A 24,068-nucleotide genomic window follows, 5' to 3' on the forward strand; every position below is an offset into this window, starting at 1 on the left:
ATTTTATTTGACTCATTCTATCTGATAATGTGTCAAATGGCACGACCTGCTGGTATGCGAAATAATGTGTAAGATGTATTCCCCATGTCTGTCACACACGTTGATTTGCTATAAATCACATTACATTACAATGAATTCACCTGAAAATGAACAAGTGAAAAAAATTAGTAGTTCTTCAACTTGCTAAAACAATTTTAGGAATTTCTGATGGGGTGCCTTCCCTACAGGGCACTCTCTCCCCTCCTGACTGGACTTGCTTGGTCCATATTAAGCAGTCCACAAATGTTCCTCGTCTCAAAAAAGGGAAAAAAATACTTTTTCCCCAAACATTACTTCTTGTTATAATAAATGTTTATTGAAAGGCTGGTTAATTGCTCCCTTCCATTCCCTTCCAACCTTAGCTCTTAGCTGCCATTAAGGGGCATCAGTGTTTCACAAACACATCTTGTTTTGTCTCCTTTTGGGGGGGGGGGGGGGGCTGCCATGAATACTAGAATGGCCGCGGCAAAAAGTGATTGACATGTCCCTCTCTCTCTCTTCCCCCCCCTCCCTTCACAGTTTCTGTTTAGCCTAGTTTCAAAGAAAAATTCTTTATCACTTTATAAGCTGTTATACATTGATGAGAGCTATGCAAACGTATCATCATTTTTTGTCCCCAACTTAATTAAATCTCATTCGTCTTTCCGTCTGTCAGTCTGTGAGACTGTGAGACTGTAAGTCTATCAGTCTGTGAGACTGTAAGTCTGTCAGTCTGTCTAGCTGAAAGTCTGTCAGTCTGAAAGTCTGTTAGTCTGTGAGACTGTAAGTTTGTCAGTCTGTCAATCTGTAAGATTGTCAGACTGTAAGTCTGTAAGATTGTCAGACTGTAAGTCTGTAAGATTGTCAGTCTGTAAGCCTGTAAGATTGTCAGTCTGTAAGCCTGTCCATCTGTCACAAAACTTTAACTTTGGTCATATCTTTTGAATTAGAAGGGATATGGCTTTCATATTACACATGTATATAATCTGTGACAAGACCTTTCTAAATACAATATAATTTTTTACCTTGTGTCCTTTACCTTGAAGGTTGACATACTAAAAAAATAGACTTAAATTTGGCCATAACTTTTGAATGAGAAGAGATATGGCTTTCATATTAACATGTGCATTATCTGTGACAAGACCTTTCTAATACATTATGATTTTTGACCTCGTGACCTTGACCTTGAAGGTTGACATACTTTTTTTTCAAAAACTTTAACCTTGCTCATGACTTTTGAATAAGAAGACAGAGGGTTTTCATATTCAACCTGTGTATTGCTTGTGACAAGACCTTTCTAAATGCACTTTGATTTTTGATCTTGTGACTTTGACCTTGAAGTTTGACCTAATTTTCAAAAATGTTAATTTTTTCTTTTAACTTTTGATTGAAAAGAGATAGGGGTGTTATATTTGACATGTACATTTCCTGTGACAAGATATTTCCGAGCATGCTTTGATTTCCAAGCCCTAGACTGACCTTCAGGATTGACCTATTTGAAAAAAGTCAACTTCTGTGATAACTTCTGAATAACATATGAAAGGGCGTTCATATTTGACACAATATGCCTTAAAAAAATCACATTTCACCCACAAAGACACCGAAAGCGGGGGACCACAATTCTTTGAGTTTGCTTGTTGACCTTGCCTTTCCTTTGACCTCACTTTTTATGCCCCCACAATCGAAGAATCGGGGGTATATAGTTTTTTTGTAGTGTCCGTCCTCCTGTCTGTCTTTTTTTCTGTATATCTGTCTGTTTGTCTGTAAGAATGAAAAACTTTAACCTTGCCCATTACTTTTGATTTAGTGGAGCTATGACTTTCATATTTCACATGTGTATTTCTCATGAAAAAACCTTCCTTTTGGGTACCACCAAATTTGACCTTTAGACCTTGATCTTGGTGTTTGACACACTTTTACACAAAATTTCAAACCTTTACTTTAGCCTCAACGTTTGAACGATAGATACCAGTACTTTTTACTTCACTAATGTATTTTTTGTGACAAGACCTTTCATTGAATACCAACAAGTTTGACCTTTTGACCTTGGAGATTTACGTACTTTTAAAAAAAACCTTTAATCTCGGCCATAAGTTTTGAACGGCAAGGGCAAGGGCTTTCATACTTCAAATACCTTTCATTGGATATCAAGAACTTTGAGCCTTTGACCTTAACCTTGGAATTTGACTTACTTTTTAAAAACAAACATGGACCATTACTTTTGAAGGATTATGGCTAGTGCTTTCATACTTCACATAATTAATCCTTGTGACAAGACCTCTCATTGGATACCAACAGCTTTGACCCTTTAACCTTGACATTGGAGTTTGACCTACTTTTTAAACACTTTAACCTTGGTCATAACTTTTGAACGGTTAGGGCTAGGACTTTCATACTTCACATATGTAACCCATCTTTGTGACAAGACCCTTCTCTATAAACCAACAACTTTGACCCTGAAGTTTGACCTACCTTTCAAAAACTTATCCTTGGCCATAACTTTTGAACAGGTGGTTCTAAGGCTTTCATATTTCACAATAATTATTGTATTTCTTGTGAGAAGAACTTATTTTGGGTACCAACATATTTAATTTGCATTTAAGAAAAGTTAAAATCATCGCTATGTTGCCACAAGGCATCGTCGGAAACCCACGGCTGATTACGCTTCGTTGCTCTCTCAATCACGAGAGAGGAGCGAAGCGTAATCAGCTGTAGGTTTCCGACGATGGCCATACAGGGCATATCAGTCTTTCACAAACACATCGTGTTAAAATAAGTTTTAAGCCTGCATTCAAAGAAACTAGGAAAGGTTTCTAACATACTTGTCACGATACGTTCTAATGAGGGTTATTCTCGTGCACCTACATCAATATATTTTAAATCTCGTTTTATATTGACTTAACTTTCCTTTAAGTTGTGTTTAGCTTAAATTTCAAAGTAGCTACTCGTGAAAATTTATTATGCTTATATACATGAATATTGATGAGAGGCTTTCAACTACATCGACATTGACGTTGACCCTTACTTTGTAATCATCTCAATTCAAAAGAAACTTAAGATATTTTGATTAAGCCTTTTTATGCCCCGTAAGAGAAGATTTGGGGTGTATAGATTTTGCCCTGTCCGTCTACCTCCCTGTCTGTCTGTCCGCAAAGACTTTGTTGTTATGGACCTTGTCCATAAATTTTGAGTGGGTGGGGCTATGGCTTTCATATTTCACATATGTATTTCCTGCGACAAGACCTTTCTTTTGGTACCAATAAATTTGACCTCGTAACCTTGACCCACATTTACCAACAATTTTCTAACTTGTGTATTCACGGTGACAAAACCTTTCATTGGGTATAAAAATATTTGACCTTTTTACCTTAACGTTTAAATACTTTCACCTTGACCATAACTATTGAATCGATAGTAGTAAGACTTTCATATATCACAGGTGTATTCCTTGTGACAAAGTCCTTTCATTGGGTATAAAAATATTTGACCTTTTGACCTACACCTTAGAGTGGCTTCTTCAAAAAGCTTTAACCTTGACCATAACTTTTGAACCGTTTGTAGCAAGGCTTTCATATTTCACATGTGTATTCCTTGTAACAAAGCTTTCATTGGGTATAAAAATATTTGACCTTTTGAACCGTTAGTATTAAGGTTTTCATACCTTCCTTTCAATGCAAACAATTATGACCCTTGACCTTAGAGTTCGACCCACTTGAAAAAGAACTTTAACCTAGACCGTAAATTTTTGAACCATTAGTACTATGACTATCATATTTTACAGGTGTTGTGAACAGACCTCCCATTGGGTACAAACAATTTGGACCTTCTGACCTTGGAGTTTAACTTGCATTTGAGACATTTCAACCCTCACCATAAGCTGCCACATGGAGGCATCAGTGTTTCACAAACACCTGACCATTGTCATGGTCAAAGACTAATATTTATAATCCAAAAGAAGCATAAAGCTCTAATACCAACTGTTTAAAAGTTATGGCTAAGGTTAAGTGAGGTATTTTATGTAAAATAGGGGGAAATTCAAAGGTGGTACCTAAAGATGGGTCTTGTCACCAGATATACACCTGTGAAATATGAAAGTCTTCGCCCCACCCACTCAAAAGTTAGAAGCCCTAATTGGGGGTGGGGATAAAATGAAAAATGTAGAGATAAAAGTGGCTGGAAGAATGACAATTATTGCTTTATGGCTTCTAATTAAGGTAGTACAAAACACCCCTGGATTCTATTTTTTACTAATTTCTTAAAAAATACTGGAGAAAAAAGAATAATATTACTACATCGACAACAATGAATGACCCCTGTAAGAAAAATAACAAGTTTTGGCATGATTGCATCATATTTTGTGAAAAAAATCAGAGAATCTTATATGTTGGTCACTTGGGAGTTTACATTTTGGAGCGTGTTTACGCTATCTAAGTGCAATAAACAAGCATGTAACAGTCTGATATAAAATGCAGTGTAACTTTTGTCCAATAAATAGTAGAGGGCTGATATTTAAGGAGTCTCCGTTCTTTGTGTACTATAAAGGTCAAGGTCATATCAAGAGGTCAAAGGTCAAATATTGTGACGTCATCTACTGAATCTTTAATTTTTTTTGCCATTAAAATTTTTGAAATCGCCAAAATAGCAGAAACTACTGGTTCAAATTTCTTTATTTTTACACATTTTATTCTGGTACCCATTTTAATCATTCTATTAATTTTTTGCAAAAATTGAATTCTACATTTTTTCTTTAGAAAACTTCAAGTGTAGGATATCTACATGTGAATTTTCAATTCCGACGCTATGCATGTTCTTTTTTTACTTAATATTTTTCTCAAATTGGCCAGTATCAATATGAATAACTAAGTTATAGTAACAAACAGGTTATCTCAATCAAAATTTTAAAACAAACTTGCAATAAATCAATTCATTTGATAATTCTAAAATAAGACTCATTCTCAAGCCGAGTGTTTGATTTCACAGTCTTCTTACAGGGGTCTGATAGGCCATATTTCAGACAATGTGGGCAAAATATGTGTGGTTGAATTTCTTTCATATCATATATTAAGAGAGATTTTGTATCCTAGAACAAAATGTCAAAGTTTCAGAAAATTTGAATGTGAGGAAAAATTTGGCCTATCTATTGTGTCCTACCTTAACTGTGGGCAAAATTTATCATTTCACTCTTTTTGAATAAGAAGAAAGCCTATTTCTCTTTTTTCAAATGTTCTTTAGATAGGGAGCAATAATATAAATGTGACATCAAAAGAGATTTCCTTCACAATTTTATTTAAATTTCTAAGCAATGGAGTTAATTCTATTGAAAATAAAACCAATAACCTGATAAATCAAAACAAAACAAATTATTTTTTAAATTCATTTAATTTGATTACTTTTTCAACAATAACAAATAAATAAGAACAATCAATTAATTGTAAAACCTTCAGTATCATAAATTCAATTATCTTGTTGGATGACATCATCATAGCAGCATGTTGAAGGATATCACAGTTAATATTAGGTAAGGTAACTTCTAAACATTAAAATAAATAAATAAAAAATAAATAATAATTAAATATAAAAAATGCAAGGACGGAATTTGATTTTCTCTGAAGCAACATTCATGATTAAAAAAACGTTAACTGGATTTCAATTTGATTTAGGGTCTACTATTGAGACAAGATGTTTCTTTATTCCATACATCACAAAAAAACTGTAGAAAGAATACTGTTCATCAAATATATTATATATAAAAGATAATCAAGTTCAGCACAAATTTACTTTGTATTATTTTCTTCAGTTTCTTCTCATAAATTTTGTCAATTCTTTTCTTAAAATATTTTATCATCACTAGATTGTACCATTCTTGTCACTGGCCAGTGTTTAAACCAAATGTCAGTTTTAGTCTGTGTTGAGGATGAGACACACTCCTTGAAGCACCCAGTGACTAAGATGTTCTGTTGTTGCTAAATCAGCCTCAAACACTAAGCCTACACCCATGGCATTTCTTCTCTCGGATGTTACATACACAGGTGTTCTGAATGTGTTCTGTAACTTGAGTCTGTGGGCCTCTATAGGAATGACTTTCATGACAGGAAGTTCTTGGATCAGTTGTTTTGGGGATTGTCTGATGAGGCAGCAGTTTTCTCTGTCCCAGGCAGCTCCCTCTAGGTACAGGCCGTCAACAAAGCAACCTTCAAATCAGAAATTAACATTTATCATATGGTCCGAAAAGAGGTCCTTAAGCAATATGTTCAAATGAGCCCCCTCAACCCAACATGCTGTTCTTTATCACGAGAGTAAAAAGTATAAAATCCATCAAATTCTTACCCAATATTGTGACCCAAACCAAGCTCCAAAGGCTTGAGAAAAAAACCTAACAAGCATGTCTTTCATGGCATTATGACTAAGATGCAGAAAATGCTACCATGCTCTAAGTGAAAACTCCTCCCTCAGTTTAGCTTTACTTAACCCCAGGATATATTGGCTTAATCCACACAGGTTGGAAATGTTTCAATATAAATGCAACCTACGTGTAATTTGGCTTAGCTGTTTTGTTAAGGTTTAAAAAAAAAAATTTGATGTTCTTTTTATTAAAATATATATTCTATGAAAACGTTTCATCCCTCATTGTGGCCCAAGCTATCCTAACGGGTCATAATGTGTACATTAGGTGAAGATACCGAGGTTCTGATATGAATCTGCAAAGTCCTGCTGATTTGAAAAGAATTTGATTTTCCCATATAAAAAATCCATTTAAAATGGCTTAACACTTTCTGAGGAAGCCTGCTTATTGATATATCATATCTAAACCCTGTTTTCTTAGGAATAAGACTTTAAAGATTTTATCTATTTTATAAACATGTACAATGTACATTCCCATACTTCAAATTTAATTTCAACATATCTATGGGATTTGACATATCTGTTTTCGAGATAAAGTGTTCGACTGTATCCTGCATGTAGTGGGTAAACCTTATAATGCAATGTCATAAAAATGATTTCCCATCTAAGGCCCTGTTTACCTTGATGTGCTCTCTCAGTGACATCCTCAGCGTTCTGCCATTGAGTGACGGAGGTGTACAGTGTGGACTTGTCCAGGGGCCAGCCGTTCTTACGACACGTGGCCTGAACCAAGGCCGTTAGGTAGGACTCAGGGATGTGAAGGCCAGACAACCACATCACTGGGGGCTCTCCCTCATTGACCTGAATTTGTAAAAGTAACACATAGTGAAATACTTCTAATTGCTTTCTTATTGCTTTCTTATGTTTACAATAAAAGTTGTTGAGTACACACATAGGTACAGCAAATGTTTTGGTTATAACTACATCAGATATATTGAATTTAAATATATAGTTACTTTGTATCCTGTAGTGGAAAAAAAATGTTTCAAGGTTTCATAATTTAAATTATTGATCTAAACATTTTTTCAGTCTTAAGTTTTCCAGGTTTTTTATATTTCTTTCTTGAACATATTTTGATGTCAAAAAAAGATAATTGTGAATTTGATATACATACTCTAGACTAGCATATTGTTCCACTGATATAGACTAATAAATTACATATTTAGAAGAGTAATTATAATGAATACAAACTAACAAGGAAAATTAATGAAACAAGTAATATCTTAAACAGGATATTTTTCAGGAATCTTCAACAAATTAACATCCACAGGAAAAAAGGGAGCACTCAAAACAACACAATACTGTTGAACAGAGGATACAGATTGTACATTATCTTGTTTTATAATATGATAGGACTTTTCATTACATCTTAATTATAACAGTTTTTCCCAACCTACCCAGCCATTATACTGCCTCAGCCTTCTCTCAAAGTGAATCATCCAGTTACCCAGGGACTTGAGTGTGGCAGGGGCTAGTCTCCTCCAGATAGCTGGGATCTGACCATTAAACAAGGCCCTAGACACCTCATCTAACTCACTGCTCATACCCACTTCTCCAGCCAAAGCCTAGGAGAGAGAATTCATGAATACAAAACAACATGGAGAATAAAGTATTATAACCATAATACTGAAACAATGTGCTAAGTTACTCGTTAAGACAAAAACAGTACAATCGACATTTTTTACCATCCAAATTTGTTCACATTAGGTCATTCAGCAGTAAACTTCATTAACACATCATGACAGTAATTTTATACTGTGTAAAATAATTTTTTTCTTCCAAATAATATTTATATCCTGTGGGAGAGTAAAGCCACGTGTAGCCTGAGAAAGACATGTTACCTTCTGTAATGTCTGAAGTGACCTCCTCATCCTGATGATGAGATTGTTAAACCTCTCTAACTCCTGCAGCAACACCACCGTGGTGGGGGATATGTCCACTCCGTACTTCTTCTTGATCTTGTCCATCTCGTATTCAGGAGGCAACTTGGCCAGAACATCCTTGGCAATCTTTCCGATGAAGTCTTCCCGACTGATCCCCGCACCAGATTCCCCGGTCTGAGGCTGTAGCTCCACTAGGTGGCCCCACATGTCTCTCGCCGCAGCAGTGTAATAACCTATCTCAGCATTCGGGTGCAGCCCAAATACCTCAGGGGTGTTAGCATGTGGTAAGGATTCAATGAAATCTACAAAAATTGATGGTTATATATTCTGTTAGCTTTAAGGTCATTGTACTGGCTTAATAAAACACAAAATGTTTGGTAAGGATTCACTGTAATTAAAAAAAATTGATAGTTATATGTCCTTAGCTTAAATGTGATTGTATTAGTTAAAATAAAACAAGAAACGTTTGAGGAAGATGTGTATTTGTTACCTGTGTAATTATCTCTGGGTCCATCCTCTGGAATCTTGTAGTCTACCTCCTCATTGTGGTAGAAGTGGAATGGTTGGAAGGTGTCAAAGATAAAGTCACCCATGTACTCATCCATGTAAGTCTTCAGAACCCTTCTATCAAAGTCATCAATGGCTCGACCTCCATACATGACCTACACCACAACATGGGAAATCATTCATAAATGTCATATGACAGATTTCTTTGCATTCATGCGATCATCACAATAACATGTTTGTTATCATCTGACTAGCACTGATAATGACATTTTCTTACCTCTCCGATGAGATACTTTAAGCTGGCCCATGGAATCTTAGGATCTCCCTGTTCAAAAGCCTTGGTCAGGTATGTATTGAGAATCTGTTGACACACCCTAAAGTCTGATTCATTGAAGTCATAGGCAATGTTCCAGCCAATCTTTCCGTATTTTCTCCTCTCCTGTACCACAGCATGGAAGAAGGCCAGCACGAAGACCAGAGACGGGAATGCTGTGTGTGGACACTCTGCCAGAGCATTAGCTGAGATTTTGTGGTAGGTACCTCTCAAGTTCAACTTCAGACCATTAGGAGGCTCTGTCACAACCTGTTGATTAACAATTGAAACATTCTCTAACAGAAATCATTTTCACACTTTCCACTGTTTAACTGTAAAAATAATGTTTAACTGTAGAAATACTCATTAAAGTAATTCAATGGTTTTAATGTGAGATTACATCAAATCATGCAAATAGTAAAAATTGTCTAAATGTGTAATTTGTGCAGAAGTTGAGGAAAGACAAACCTTGAGTGATCTCTGTAAGATACCAATAGGGAAGCTGTCTGTTGGCTCAGTGGTCAACCAGAGTCGGAAGTCAGGATGGGGTTTGTTCAACTTCTCTAATTCCTTTTCTAGTTCTCGCAGCCACTTCACCAGTAAATGACAGTTCTGCAACATGAGCCACTGACCACGAGCAATGGCTGTCTCCAAATACTGCAGAGCTACTTTCTCCTGACCCTGACCCATAGACAAAAACTTCAGCTTGTTTGAACCAAAGTCGATTCTCTCTGCCAGCTTCATCAAATCACTAGCAGGGTCTGAGCCAGGACTCAAGATGAAAACAATGGGGGACGTTGGTGTGCTCTGGTCAAAGATGGACTCAAAGCTAATGATGGGAGGGTTGACATACTTTTCTCCCATACATTTAGTGACATACTCCTCCACAGAACGATAGATCCTGTCAACACGGACACACCTAAGTAACATAAGTCTTTGGAATGGTGTCAGGGTCTCCTCGTACTTCAAGGGAAAAGGATCGGACTCCGGTGTATCAGAATCAAACCACTGAAAAAATATACAAATTTGTTTACAATCAAAACGTGTTGGCCAGAGGCAGACCCATGAAATACATTTGGAAAATTGTGTTATGAATTTGACTGCTGATATGCTATAAAAGAACAAAATATTACTATAGGAAAATATCTAGACTAAACATGTTATGCATGTAAAATGAAATTCCAATTTCATTTTATCCTGACCATATAAAATATGATTTCATGACCTAACACAAAAAATAAGGACTGTGGTCTATTTTGCATTAATTTTACCTTCTTCCAGACTTTTTCATGTCTTTCAATATCGTCAATGATGGAACCAAATTTGTCTGGGAACTGTTCACTGAGCCTCATGGCGTCCTCCCAGCCAGCCTCAGGGAACCAGGAATGGGGGCACTTACGGCGACTCTTCTCCAGGGCAATGTTCCCCTGAAAAGATTAAAAAGAAATAATGAACAGGATTCATTTGACATATATGTCATTGAAAAATTGAAATAATCTTTCCTGTGCACACGATACATGTAACCTTTCTCTAGCATGGAAGATTCTAGACTTTCCCCTTGACTTGATTATGTTTTGTATAATGATTATTGAATTTGAATGTTAATCTCTGTCTCAAATTGATTCTTAGAGATTATTCCTCTGAATTGTTTTGTTATTTTCCCCCTTTGTATTAACATAATGCTATTTTTTTTAAAATATGGAGTAATGGTTTGTCAGGATACCTTAATAAAGAAGTCCAGCTCCTCTTGAGGCACATGATTCAGGTCCTGTTCCAGTTTTATTGTGATTTGGAAAGAGAACAGCAGTTTGTGCTTCTCAAAGATACCTGTAGAAAAACAAATTTTTATTTATCTTATCTGGGAAAATATACTTCATAAAACTGGCCTTTCCTTTCAAATTACATTCATGTTATGATAAATATTTTGTAAAAACCTAAGTGTTATTGTATGTAATAATTTAAAGAAAAACAAACAAGCAGGTATTATGTGGCTTACCAGTACATCCATAGTTGTACATATTGTGAGTCAGAGTGTCCATGATGTTTTTCAGCCTCTTCTGTAGAATGGCATCTGGCATGGACTTTTTCAGGGAAAGTTCAAATACTCCTAGATAGGCGTCCAAACTGTACTGGTACATGGTATTGATTGTAGACAAATCTGCCAGAATGAAGAACAAAATGGCTCCTCTACGAGCTGCGGGTCTGTAACCATCCCTAAGTTTGTCAATGTCTATAGCTGTCTTAGCTCCCAACTTCAGTTTCTCAGATACCTAATATTTAAAGTTCATTAAGATTAATTATTACAAGTAAGCGGATTTAGCACAAAATTAATATTCATTTTCACATAGATATAGAAACAGATGACAGATGAAAAAGGGTATGAACTCAACACAAATATATCACATTCAAGTTAAAATCATCATCTTAATGAATTTTTTAAATGTCTTTTAAAGTCTTATTATATGAGGGTCAGAATTGTTTTGCTTATAATGTTGCATATCTGCATTCCAAATAATCATAGATACATCTGCCATATATGTGCTTGTAAAATGAGTTTTACTGTACCGGTATATACATACAACTAGACAAATGTACAATACATTACCTCTGTTGCCTTGGTCTTGGTTTCCTCCAGGGTCTGGATGAGCTCTAAATTGTCCAGCATGTTACCCTGAGACTGGGCCAGCTCTCTCAGTAAGGCATCCTCCAAGTCCTTCAGCAGTTTCTTGTTCATACTGGTCTCCTGGATCAGCCTCTCTCTCTGTTCTTCTAACTCTCGTCTCTCAAACTTCACAATGACACTCAGCAGCTGGTCCTCTAAACCCTGGTATTCAATTCAAAATAATTACTTCCTACACCTTTACAATGACTAACTTGAACAAAAAAAAGTCAATCAAATCAAATTATTCATTATTGGAATTTACCAAGTTCAATTCTCAAGTTATACACTTCTTCCAATTTATACTAGAATTTTTGTCCATTTATCCAATGGAGCACTCTTTTGAATCAGAAAGTTCATTACATAAAATGCTACAAACATAGACTAACCTTGAGTGTGACAGTGTAGTTGATGACCATGGATTTACCGAACACGTTAGGAGAATATTTGGGATTAGCTAGTTTGGTGTTCAGGTACAGTCTAAAGTTGGGGTCATAATCCACCTCTTTGTCACCCAGTAAAATGAATTCTCTGCCTTTGTCTCCTACAAGGAATTCATATAATAAGTTTTAAAGCATGTTGAAAATTAATGAATTTTTAGGAAATATTCAAGAGTGTCTGCAATGAGAAAGAATTATTTTAACCAGAAAACCAGAATGCAATGTACAAAATTTTTAGGGTTTAAGAAATCAACCTCATAAATTAAACTTGAAGCAACATGCATAATGATTGATAAAAATATTTTTTTTTTCTTCTAATTTTTTACTTGCTTAAAAAGGCCCAGTAATTATCTTATGAAAATAAGATGATGCGCACTTTGGTATATAACTATAGGGTATCACAAAAATTTAAAACAATATGTATTTGGTGGTCAACAAAACAGATGTAATACAAAAATGAAACAACATTTCATTCATGATAGCTAAAAACTTCATTTCAAAACTGAATAATTTTGAACAGTTGGTAATATTTTGGTGTTTAACGAAACAGACATGTAAATAAAAAGCACAAATTGAATAACATTTCAGTCATGCTTTATACTTCCTTTCAAAATTTGACTTACTTCCTGAAACAAATTATTTAATAAGTCATTACATAATATGAAAAAAAATATCCATACTTTAGTTATTACATCATTTTCTGTTCTTTTTTGGGTCACATCTTTCTATACATAACAAAGATAAAAAATTTAAACAATTCTTCTAGGACTACATACTTATATTAACATTAAATGTGTATAATGATAATCTCTTACCTTTGATGTTCTTTTCCAATACATTATCAATTACTGGGTCGATGTATTCATCTACATCTTTGAATAAGAATGGGAAACCATACTTGATGGCTAATTCCAGTTGTTTCAAGAAATCGTGATCATTGAAAGTGCACACCTACATTTTAAAGAATCAAAAAGCATATTATTATTAATAATTTCTATAAACTATCTGAAAATAATTGAATGGTCCATTATTTCCTTTTTATCTTGACAAAAGCCATCAAAATTCAAACAAATCATAGAAAGTGTTGACCTTAAGATTGTTTTGCTCTTCTTTGCGTTTGATCCAGCTGAGAGCTTGCTGCTGGGGATCAATACACATAGGGAAGCGACTGGCCCTGGTGGTCAGGATACCGTTCTGTATGGACAACTCGTCTGGGGGCAGGCCCTCGGATGTCCACCTGGTCAATTAACATCCCCAAATGTTTAAGTCTGATTGCTAAATTTTATCAAGATCATACTTCTATTCTATAATACAGTAACTATATCTCTTATTTCATAGATGTATAGACCTTAGAGCAAGCATATGGACAGAGCACAGTTATGGTTGTATACTAACTTGCTGACTTCCACTTCATTAGTCAGAAGATCTTCCAGCTTGAATGGATCACTGAGTGGGACGTCCCTTTTTTGAAGATCTTCCACCCAATCCTTGTACACCATATCATTACGGAATTCCCAGCTGAAGGCGCCCACGTAACTGAGGAAGGCCGAGCTTACCAGGCAGTCTCCTAACAATCTCACACGCTTCTGTTTCAATTCGTTTAGGTCCAACTGCCATCTGGAGTTCAGTTTTCATTACATTTAGTATCAGTTCTATACAACAATTTCTTCACTTTATAGAAAGTTTTAAATGATGGCATTTAGAAGACATGAATTGACTTTCTTTCTTTCAAAGATACATAAATATGAGTTAACAGAATCATCAAAATTATTGATATTTTGACATATATCATCCAAGCCCTTCTTTTTATTTGGCTCAATACTGGAGTCATTCAATCTTACCTCTTGTTTTCTGAGGTCAGACCAGAGATAAGCTTGTCAGCAGCGATCAATCGACGCTCCATAATGGCGGCTTCCTCCTCCAGTTGTTGTTTTTCTGCCATGGCCTGTTCATACTTCAGTCCTAACTCCTTCAACTCATTTTCCAGTTTGTTGATTTCATTTGTAATCTTGTCCAAGTCTCTCTTTGCCTGGTGATAGTTCCTTTCCAGCCTTGCTACCTTTATTTTTCAGTTATGAAATAAATATACATTTAGTCAAATGCAAATACAAGCATAAGTGACAAAATCTTTTGCATAACAACACGTTCAGTTACTGTATCAGTAAAATTCCTCCAGAAGAAAACAGCTTTATATAAAACAAACACTTTTTAACCATTTTGGGGGGACAATTAAGATTCATTCATTTAAAGTCTCCAAACTTCCTTAAAAGACCTTACTTTTTTTTTTCATTTTATTTTCTATTATCATTCCATTTTCATGAAATAAGTGATTTCACATACATAAACTAGTAGACCAATTCGAAGACTTTTTAGGAGTTATGCATCACATGATTATCTCAAAACCTCAACCATATAACTTGAATTTTATTCTTTTTAAAATCAAAACTCTAAACAGATTACTTTTGACATCTGCTACTTGTTGCATCGCTTTAATATATTTTCTTCTGTTATCAAGCTGAGTTCATGAGTTCCTGTACCTTTTCTCTTTTGGGTTTGATTTCTCTGGCCACTACACAATAACCCATGACTGCCTCCACAAACTTTAACAATCCAGACCCAGCCTTACTAATGGTTTTCATGGCATCCAGTGTTAAATTCAAGTTTTTGTCACTCATCAAACCTAAGAATTACCAACATTTTATTACCATTTATCTTAGTGAATGTCAAAAATATTTCAATCACTTTGAAACTGAATCATATTCTCGTTATTTCTTTTTGTAATTGTAAATTTTTCTAATAAGCTATTTTTTAAGTAAAAATTATGAATTTTAAAATTATTAGGAGAATACCTTTAACTGCCTGTGTTTGTCTCTGTGTGATGCTGTCAACATCCATTTCCATAAGACTCTTCAAGAAGTTAGCTTCTGCCATCATGGCCTTGGCAGATTTCCAGGAGACTTCTCGGATTCCTTTAAACACCACAATACACTCACAAACTCTCTGTACCTCGGGGGGTGGTTTGGCAAACGATCTGTTATCAAGGAGGAAACAAATGTAAATTCTGCAATAATTTTCTTTTACAGTTTTTTGTGTTGAAATAGCAGATAATAAAAAATAAATCTAACATAAAATATATGCACTGTATTGATTATAAACAACACAATGCCATTCATTAAATACTTTGCAGTGATATACACTGACCTAATTTCTGTGACATCTCCCTTGTCTAAGTCCTCTAGAGCCAATCTGGCAGCCTCCAGGGCAGGCAAGGCTTCAGCTAGGGACTCCTCAGCTTCTGCCTGTACAGACAAACAAACAAACATCATGTATACAACAGGTAAAGTATGCTCAAAATCCTTATCTATTAAATAGAATAAACAATGAAATTTAAAATATCTCCATATCATCAGTTTTATAGGAATCCTTTTCTTACCTTCTCCTTGGCGATGACAACATTTTGTTCCTCTATTTCCTTGCCTTTGGACTCGGCCAGTGACTTTTTCTCTGTGGCCTGGGCTGTACCGGTGGAGATTTCCTCCAACATGATCTCACACGCCTCGGACTTCTCTGCCACCGCCACCTTCTGCACCGCCAGTCTGTCATTGAGGATGGCGAGCTGTTCACTGGCCTCTGCAATCTTCTGCAAACCTCCTTGTAGACGTTCACACTGAAAAAGGACAAAAATTCATCATTAGCATCTGAACGTAATATTTTTTCTTGAATAATTTCATCTGTACCTTTGATTAATCACTATGAAATTACACATTTTGTGTGGTCAATTTTTGTGGTTTTAGGAAAAAAGATGTCTAAAGTGATTTTGATTTTGTAGTTGAGCAAGTGATACGTTTTTATGAATTCATGGGTCTCATCACCACAAAAACAACACAGATTACCACCTTATAAAAATTAGTGATTTCATAGTAGATAACATTAACTTTTGTTTAATCAGTATTGCTACTCACGAGGGCCAGAATGTATTTGTCTTTCTCCTCCAGCAGTTTAAGGTAGGAGTTGATAAAGTCTAGGTAGTTCTTTGGTGTGACGTAATTGTTCCTTCGGAGTCGCTGTAAGAAGAGTTTACTGTTCTTGACCACGTCTGTGTGGACCATCACAATATGGCTGACCACTTCCTGTCTCTTGTCATCAGGGATCAGCTGATTCTAAAATAACAAAAAAATGTAACAAAAAAGCTGTTAGCCTAATAGTAAAGATAATTTAACAATTATATATACCCTTTGATATCATAATACTTACATCTGGTGAGATGAAAACACTAGCCACGGCATACAAGGCTTGTTCAGGCCAGGGAAAGAACCAGTCAATATTGGCATTGTTCACCATACCTTAACGTACAAGAAAAAATTATCAAGCTATGCTTTTTGTTAATTTGAAATACAACATAATTGTACAGGTACTCATAGAGCCCCAACAGAATTAAATTCTTGCAGATTCCACCATCAATGAAATTGACACGAGTTACATACCTGGAAAGTTTCTACATCTCGTTCTCAGAGCATCTCCTACAGGAGACATGGCTAGCACTATATGGAGATTGTTAGCACACTTGTTTACAAAGTACTGCCAGATCATTTCTCGAATGTGTGGACAGCCTGCTGCTATTGCCTCCTGACGAATCTGAAATCAGAAAACAAGCAAATTTTAAATGGATTTCACTTAAAATAGTACCATATAAATTTTTCCTACATTCCCTAATTTCATAATCAAGCATTATTTACTGTTCATAGAGTAATCAACCTCTAATGCTTTTCCTCTAAATCCATATTTTGATTTTTAGAAATGAGTTTTCTTTAGAAATTTATCTTACAGTTCCAATGATGGATTCCTTTTCATCATCAGCATACAAAGCCGGAACCATTCCAGATGTCAACATGTTATTGATCAACTCCAAGAAACCTGAAAATAATTATCTTCACATAAATTCTATTCTTAGTATTCAATACAGCTACAGATATCACAAAATAAAGGTACTCTCTACAACATGCCAGAAATAATCACCTTCCTCAGCCACATGTTGGTCAGTAAATAGGAAGACAGTTTTCTTATTTTCCATTCCAAGTTTGTTGTAGAGGATTTTCAGGTCCTCACGGAAGCTGCTTTCACCGTAGCCTCGACTTAAAGTGATCTCAAACACGTCACAACCGGCGGCATAGGAGGCCAGCTTACACAAGCTCTGCTTACCACTACCCCCCACACCAACCAGTAAGGCGTGGCCCTGGTCCATCCTAATCACACGATGAATGCGGGTCAAATGTTCTAATGCATCATCAAACAAAACTAAGTTCATTGGAGTGTGGTTCTCATTGTATTCCTCCAAAATCTAAAAAAAAAAAAAAGTTAAAGTGTATAAATTAAAACGAGGAAGTTCACAAGTTACATGAAATGCAATTTTATTTACACTTTCACAAACTTCAAATTTTTAAAAAATCTTCACAGCTTTCATAAAGTCATTATATCATATGCGATACTAGCTTTGCACACCAGATCGATTCTCACTTTTCATCTTTTTTTTTTTTTAAAGTTGCAGTAAATGTATGTTAAAATCAAAACATATAAAATGTATAAAATGTAGTAAAATCATTCTTTGTCACAATATTTACCTCTTGGAAAAGAGCTTTACAGGCATCATAGTCCTGAATGTCCTCATACAGCCGAGGCTCTGATTCCTCCAGGGCAGTCCTGTAGTCCCCGTACAAAATGGGATTTCTCAGAGCATTGTCCAAGTAAGGTTTGAAGTTCTCCTCCAGCAGTTCCTTCAGTTTTGTCTACAGAGGACATACATGCATATTCATTCAAGTAGATTTCATCTTAAATTTCATCTTAAATGATTAAGGGGTACCAAAAAAAAAAACATGAAAGGTGACAAATGAGAATAAAGTTTCTATAAATTTTCATACAAAAAGCTTGACGTAAATTGACCAAATATAATTCAATGATTGAAAGATATTCCTTACAATTTGAAGCAGTAAAATTCCTTACATTGACAATTTCCTTGTCAGTGTCACTGATGAGCCTATCTCCTATGACTCTCAAACACTCGTTTCTCCAAACTCGGACAAAGTTGTCGACCTTTGAGAATCGATCTGGTGTAGTCAAACACATGCCATGGTAGATCCTAGACAGATCTCGCAGGTTAAAGATGTAGTGAAATTTGGATGGTGTTGGTGGTAAATCATTCACAATGGAACTAAAAAAAAATCAAAATTATCTAATTATACTGTACCTTATATATTTCATCGTATCTGTAAAAACATTACAATTTATAAGAAAATATTCAGTGAAAAAATGCCTTCAGTTCAGGTGAGCTAAAAAATTTAAAAATAGAACTGACAGTTTATTACCTCTACCCCTTTTTTAAGAGTGTATTATTTTTAGAGAATAATACTGGTTATTCACAAAGTATTAAGTGAAAGTCTAATACTAGGCTAAGTACATGAAGAAAGTTTATGATAAATACCTGTACAAGCCCATTGTCATTTTGGTAAGAGTGGGCACAGTGTCTTGGATTTCCTTGGGGAAAGGTTGAGTGTGTCCAGCCAGGATGGAGTTGTAAATGAGGAACAAGGCTTCGTCTGAGGGGAAAGTCATGTTAAAGACACAGAAGAGAGAGATGAAGCGTGGGTCGGTCTCGTTTCGGCCACCGCCCGCTTTGCCCATGGCAGCGATGTAGCCGATGTCCTTCATGTTCTTCCAGTTGAGGTCTTTCCCGCGGTCATACACTCCTCCCTTCTCCAGCAACAGCTTGAGCAAAGCAATGGGTTGTTGTGTTCCATACTTGTCAACCTGGCAACAACAAAACTTATCTCATTCAGGAAAGCACTGCATTCATTTCAGAAGCAATCTGGATATTTTAAGGTAATCTTTTTTTAATTTTTCGAGGATTTTTCAAACTTGACATGCCCTACCTGTGGCATGTTCATGTCATCAATGAAGATGAGGAGTCGTCTTCCAGGTGGAGGACCATACGTGTCTTTGGTTCTCTTCTCCACGTTAGCCTCCAGATTTCTCTGTACATCCAGAGACGAAGTTCTGCTGGAGAAGTTCATGTTCAGCAGCATCTACAATGACAAGCAAACTCTGCTGTTATTTTACCATCAAGATATAAACGAAATTTATATTTACACAAATCTACAATTGTATGCCTGCACTTTAAATTCCTATTTTCTGTAAATCATACATCTATTTATCTTCTAGACGAAGTTTAAACTAACAGTACCTAGCATACTTTAGTAAAAAAAAAAACTAAATGTCAACAAAAGATGTTCAAGCTACATGACTGAATTGAATGAATCTCAGGCTTTTTATCATGATATAAATCTTACATGTGTATCTGTGCTGAGGGTCCTGAGGAAGTTAGCGGTGGTGGCAGTCTTTGATGTACCGGTCTCTCCCACAAGGACCACGGGATGTTTAATGCCCACCATCAGCTCCAGTAACCAGGTGGCTCTCACAGTGTCTACCGTGGGCACTAGAATCTCATTGAACTTCCTCTCGGGGCTGTGAACATACTTTGGTACCTTTTTAGTCCATGGCACCCACTGTTTTAATTCTCCATCATAGAAATACTCATACAGAGTTGCATGAGCACTTGGGAGTTCTCCTAAAATTAGAAAAATATTGTTTTCATAATTCTATTTCTTAATGTGTTCATATAAAATATTTACTTTTCATGGACAAATGCAACAAATTTTAGAATAAATTATGTTATGCATTCAGTAATTTGCTTTAATGAACTAAAAAACGATTTAAAGAATGAAAGAACAAGGTTCACTTTTGCCTTATTTGGCCCTGTGAATCTCTGAAAAACTGAAACTGCATAGTTTTAGTTAGCAATGCTTTAAAATATCACTTAGATCTTTGGTGACTGCGTATCTATCAAAGATGACGTCACATTCTGGCTAGTCAATACATTATGACGTCACGAAATGCGTCAATTTCTTCACATTCCGAAAAAGTATACCAAAAACGGCCCATTTTTAAAGTTATTTTTTGATATTTAATATAGAGCGCAACCTCTGATCTAAAATATGAAACTAGTAAATGATAGAACTGTTTCTGAGGATTCATGGACATGTTTTATTTTTTAGATCAGAGGGTGCGCTCATATCATTTTTCTTCACTGAAAGTACTCAATTATACAAGTTTACCTAAAAATTCAAGAACATTGCAATTTCATAATGCCAGTTCTCCCAGACCTGGACTTTGAGGAGAATTTTTTTAATAGGATATGAAAGCACCAAGTCTCTATTTTATTTTAATGCTTCAAATAGAAAATCAAGTGTTGATCAATTAATTGGTATATCTATAGGGCCATTTTATGCATAAAGTGAACCGACTTCTTTGTCATACCAAATTTGACAATTAATTATCAATTTCAAAAGTATTTTTGATAGGTCATAGAAGGGATTCTAAAGAAGTCTAAATGGTAGTTCCTTGCATGCAGTAAAATATTTTTATAATATATGGTTTACTTTCATTGTAAACACTTGGTAAGGAATTTTACCTGCTTTGGCAAAATTCTTTTCATCATCACTGGCACTAGACATGGCTGCCAGGTTTTTGATCTGAGCATCAAACTTGACCCTGCCGTCCTCCAGGAGGGCGGCTCCAATAGACCAGTACAGAGCCTGCAGGAAGTAGGCCTCCAGCTCCTCTGGCTCTGATACCTCCTTAATGAGGAGGGCATCCAACATGGCGGCAAGTTGTGTTACCTTAAAAAGAAATAATCTGTAACGTAACACGGGTATGACTTGTTTTCATAGAAATACACTAGAATTTTTTAAAAAGTGCTTTTAAGAAAAGCAAAAGAGAACAAAATAGAAGACACTTAAGTTATAAATTAATTCTTTACCAGATTTAGATTCGTGAGTGGAACAATGGTCTTCATTTTGTCTCCCTGTCTGCCATCCAGAATTCCTTCAATAACCATATCAATCAAGGAGATCACATATTTATCATACAGTCTCTGCAGATCTTCTCTCTCTTGTTTGTTCTGTCTGGAATTGACATATTTGTACCAGAAAGGGTCATAACCCAAGTTCTTGGGATCCACGTACACCATACCACATCTGGACACAGTAGCAGGTGAGGCATACTGAAGGTCAAATACCTGAAGAAGGAAAATTCCAAATCAATGCAAAACAATGAAAAAGTCCTACAAAGACATAAGATACATAGGCAAGATTTTTCTACTGTGATATTATCGATTTTCAAAATCCAATTTTTTTGGATTTTGCAGATACCCGTACCCAAAGCAGAGAATTTTATGTAATAGCCAATATCTGTCCCCAAAATCAAACTTAGATGGAGAAATCTAAAATTATGTTCTAAACCAGAGGAATGCCTCCCCCATCTGACTGGCAAGCTTGCTACGATTAACAATAAAATTTACCTCAAACAACATGGCGCAGTGCTTCTGAAGACGAATTCTTTCACCATTAGCCAGTGTCAACAGTTTGTTGTCATCCATGACTGAGTTCATGTTCTCTACCCACAATGCATCAACATCACCATCATACACAATGTATTTCCTTTCATTCTTGTCTGTGGGTTTATTAATGTCTCTGAATATGTTCGATAGAAGTCCATCTGTCCAGTCACGGGTCACCGGGTCAAGGATACCATAAAGGTCAATAACAGAACGGTCCTTTGGATTGATCACAAACAATTTGGTTGGAATCCCCAATCTGAAATTACAAACAAAAGCAATAATGAAAAGATGTAGAGGACAAAGAGTGATTAGTCATTACATTCAGATTATACAGGCTTTTTTTACCCATCAAAAGAGACTTTCTTCAATTTACTCGTGATTGTAATATACTCTAAAGAGAGACATCAAACAGGCCTTAACCTGACCTTGTCTGGGACTGAGCCAGTGTGTTGATGACAATTGAACCCTTTATCTCACATTGTCTGGATCTGAGCCCTTTATCTCACCTTGTCTGGGACTGAGCCAGTGTGTTGATGACAACTGAACCCTTTATCTCACCTTGTCTGGGACTGAGCCAGTGTGTTGATGACAACTGAACCCTTTATCTCACCTTGTCTGGGACTGAGCCAGTGTGTTGATGACAACTGAACCCTTTATCTCACCTTGTCTGGGACTGAGCCAGTGTGTTGATGACAACTGAACCCTTTATCTAACCTTGTCTGGGACTGAGCCAGTGTGTTGATGACAACTGAACCCTTTATCTCACCTTGTCTGGGACTGAGCCAGTGTGTTGATGACAACTGATCCCTTTATCTCACCTTGTCTTGGACTGAGCCAGTGTGTTGAGGACAACTGAGGCCTTTATCTCACCTTGTCTGGGACTGAGCCAGTGTGTTGATGACGACTGATTTTCCTCCTCCTGTGGGGCCGACTATCATGGTGGTGTGACGTGTCATCATAGTCTCATACAACTGTACCACCTTGTCAACCTACTCACACACACAGAAAAAAAACAAATAAACAATCTACAAGTGACATTTTCTCTGACCCTTTTCAAAGCCCAAGGCCAATTAAACAAATTTAGACTCTCAGTTCACAGCATTATGCAAAAGTTAGTGTGTGTACTGATGAGAGATGGACATTTGATAAATTTTTGGTGAGTTATAAATTTTTCATAACATATCAAAAATGTTATCAATGTTAACAGTGAAGTTTACCCTATGAATTGCTGATTACTATACCTGCACATCCAACATTTTGTATCCATTGTCCTCGAGCACTGCCTCCACAGCATCGTTGAAGTTGGGGTATCTGACACGGGGACAGTCCAGACCTGGGAACAGATCCCCAATGAGTCCCAGAAATAGAGGGACATCCTCAAACACAAACTTAGGCAGATTCATGTCTCTCAAAGCTCTCATCAACACCACATCCTACAAACCATATAATGAATGGTTAACACCTCAGAATTTATAATCATGACTGAAGTCTGTAAGTTTCTCATGGAGAAAAAGACTTCATGCTCCAGTTAAGCATACTCTTGACTCTTGTTCAAAGCTTATGTCACATACTCTCGTTGAAATCTCATGTCAATACTAATTTCTGTACAGACTCTGTACCTCAGGTAAATCAGGAGAGCCACGTTTCAGATCACCAGCCATGACCAACACAGACTTCAGAGCTCGGAGACCAAAGTCGTAATGGTACTGCTTAGACAGCTGCTCCTTGGCCAGTTTGTACAACACAGTCATTTTCTTGGCTAGAACTTTAGCAGTGAGGAAACCCTCAGAGAACAACATAATCTCACAAATCTGCTGTAGATCTGGCACTATGACCACCACTGGTCTGAAAAGTGCTTTAACAGATTCAGGTAACTCTGTACGGCCCGCATAACCAGGGTTCATAGTGATGAAGATACCAACTCTCAAGTCTAAACTGATCTCTTGTCCTTCAAACTGAAATGTTATGAAATATGCTTTTATAGTTCATTCTGCTTTCTGATAAAAAATGGTGAAATCAATAAGCAAATATGTTCTTAATCTATATTTTAGATCCAAAAGATTGGAGTAAATTTGTATGAAGAGAGGTTACCATAGACGACTTACATGGAATCTCTTTAACTTGAGAATAAGGGCATTCTGAATGGTTTTCAACTGAGTTGAAATGACAGACAGGACAGACACATCAATACGGTTGAACTCGTCAAAGCATCCCCAGGCACCACACTGACACAGTCCTGAGTAGATCTTACCAACAGCCTGTAAAACAACGCCACTGCCATGTCACGTACAAACAACTCGGATATCTTTCAATATACTTTTTTTTGTTGCTCAAATTACTTTTACTTTTTATTTCTCAAAAGCAAACTAAATGATGATTTTATTTAATTCTAAAGCAG

General features: G+C 36.1%; 1 protein-coding gene across 1 annotated transcript in view; it reads right to left on the reverse strand.

Moving 5' to 3' along the window:
• Nucleotides 1–5,378: 5,378 nt before the first annotated feature.
• The window catches only part of LOC134276088 (dynein axonemal heavy chain 10-like), a 41,570-nt gene continuing 22,880 nt past the window's right edge, over nt 5,379–24,068 (reverse strand). Inside the window, exons 32-68 of the mRNA XM_062758372.1 lie at nt 23,776–23,928; nt 23,290–23,625; nt 22,912–23,103; nt 22,541–22,659; nt 21,632–21,926; nt 21,092–21,349; nt 20,744–20,951; nt 19,563–19,840; nt 19,146–19,298; nt 18,698–19,023; nt 18,220–18,427; nt 17,841–18,005; nt 17,239–17,560; nt 17,048–17,136; nt 16,707–16,857; nt 16,477–16,565; nt 16,185–16,382; nt 15,656–15,889; nt 15,424–15,521; nt 15,072–15,253; nt 14,760–14,902; nt 14,064–14,281; nt 13,618–13,839; nt 13,312–13,459; nt 13,038–13,173; nt 12,172–12,326; nt 11,729–11,947; nt 11,120–11,393; nt 10,847–10,950; nt 10,395–10,550; nt 9,592–10,131; nt 9,088–9,393; nt 8,794–8,965; nt 8,262–8,605; nt 7,818–7,985; nt 7,041–7,221; nt 5,379–6,209 (exon numbers count right to left, since the gene is read on the reverse strand). Of these exons, the coding sequence (XP_062614356.1) occupies nt 5,917–6,209; nt 7,041–7,221; nt 7,818–7,985; nt 8,262–8,605; nt 8,794–8,965; nt 9,088–9,393; nt 9,592–10,131; nt 10,395–10,550; nt 10,847–10,950; nt 11,120–11,393; nt 11,729–11,947; nt 12,172–12,326; nt 13,038–13,173; nt 13,312–13,459; nt 13,618–13,839; nt 14,064–14,281; nt 14,760–14,902; nt 15,072–15,253; nt 15,424–15,521; nt 15,656–15,889; nt 16,185–16,382; nt 16,477–16,565; nt 16,707–16,857; nt 17,048–17,136; nt 17,239–17,560; nt 17,841–18,005; nt 18,220–18,427; nt 18,698–19,023; nt 19,146–19,298; nt 19,563–19,840; nt 20,744–20,951; nt 21,092–21,349; nt 21,632–21,926; nt 22,541–22,659; nt 22,912–23,103; nt 23,290–23,625; nt 23,776–23,928 (7,833 nt within the window). The 3' untranslated portion in view covers nt 5,379–5,916. The remainder of the gene's footprint in view (nt 6,210–7,040; nt 7,222–7,817; nt 7,986–8,261; nt 8,606–8,793; nt 8,966–9,087; nt 9,394–9,591; nt 10,132–10,394; nt 10,551–10,846; nt 10,951–11,119; nt 11,394–11,728; nt 11,948–12,171; nt 12,327–13,037; nt 13,174–13,311; nt 13,460–13,617; nt 13,840–14,063; nt 14,282–14,759; nt 14,903–15,071; nt 15,254–15,423; nt 15,522–15,655; nt 15,890–16,184; nt 16,383–16,476; nt 16,566–16,706; nt 16,858–17,047; nt 17,137–17,238; nt 17,561–17,840; nt 18,006–18,219; nt 18,428–18,697; nt 19,024–19,145; nt 19,299–19,562; nt 19,841–20,743; nt 20,952–21,091; nt 21,350–21,631; nt 21,927–22,540; nt 22,660–22,911; nt 23,104–23,289; nt 23,626–23,775; nt 23,929–24,068) is intronic.

Source organism: Saccostrea cucullata, unplaced genomic scaffold, assembly GCF_032062105.1.
Source record: "Saccostrea cucullata isolate Sc308-1 unplaced genomic scaffold, CSIRO_AGI_Scuc_v1 ctg106, whole genome shotgun sequence".
Classification (NCBI taxonomy): Eukaryota; Metazoa; Mollusca; class Bivalvia; order Ostreida; family Ostreidae; genus Saccostrea; species Saccostrea cuccullata.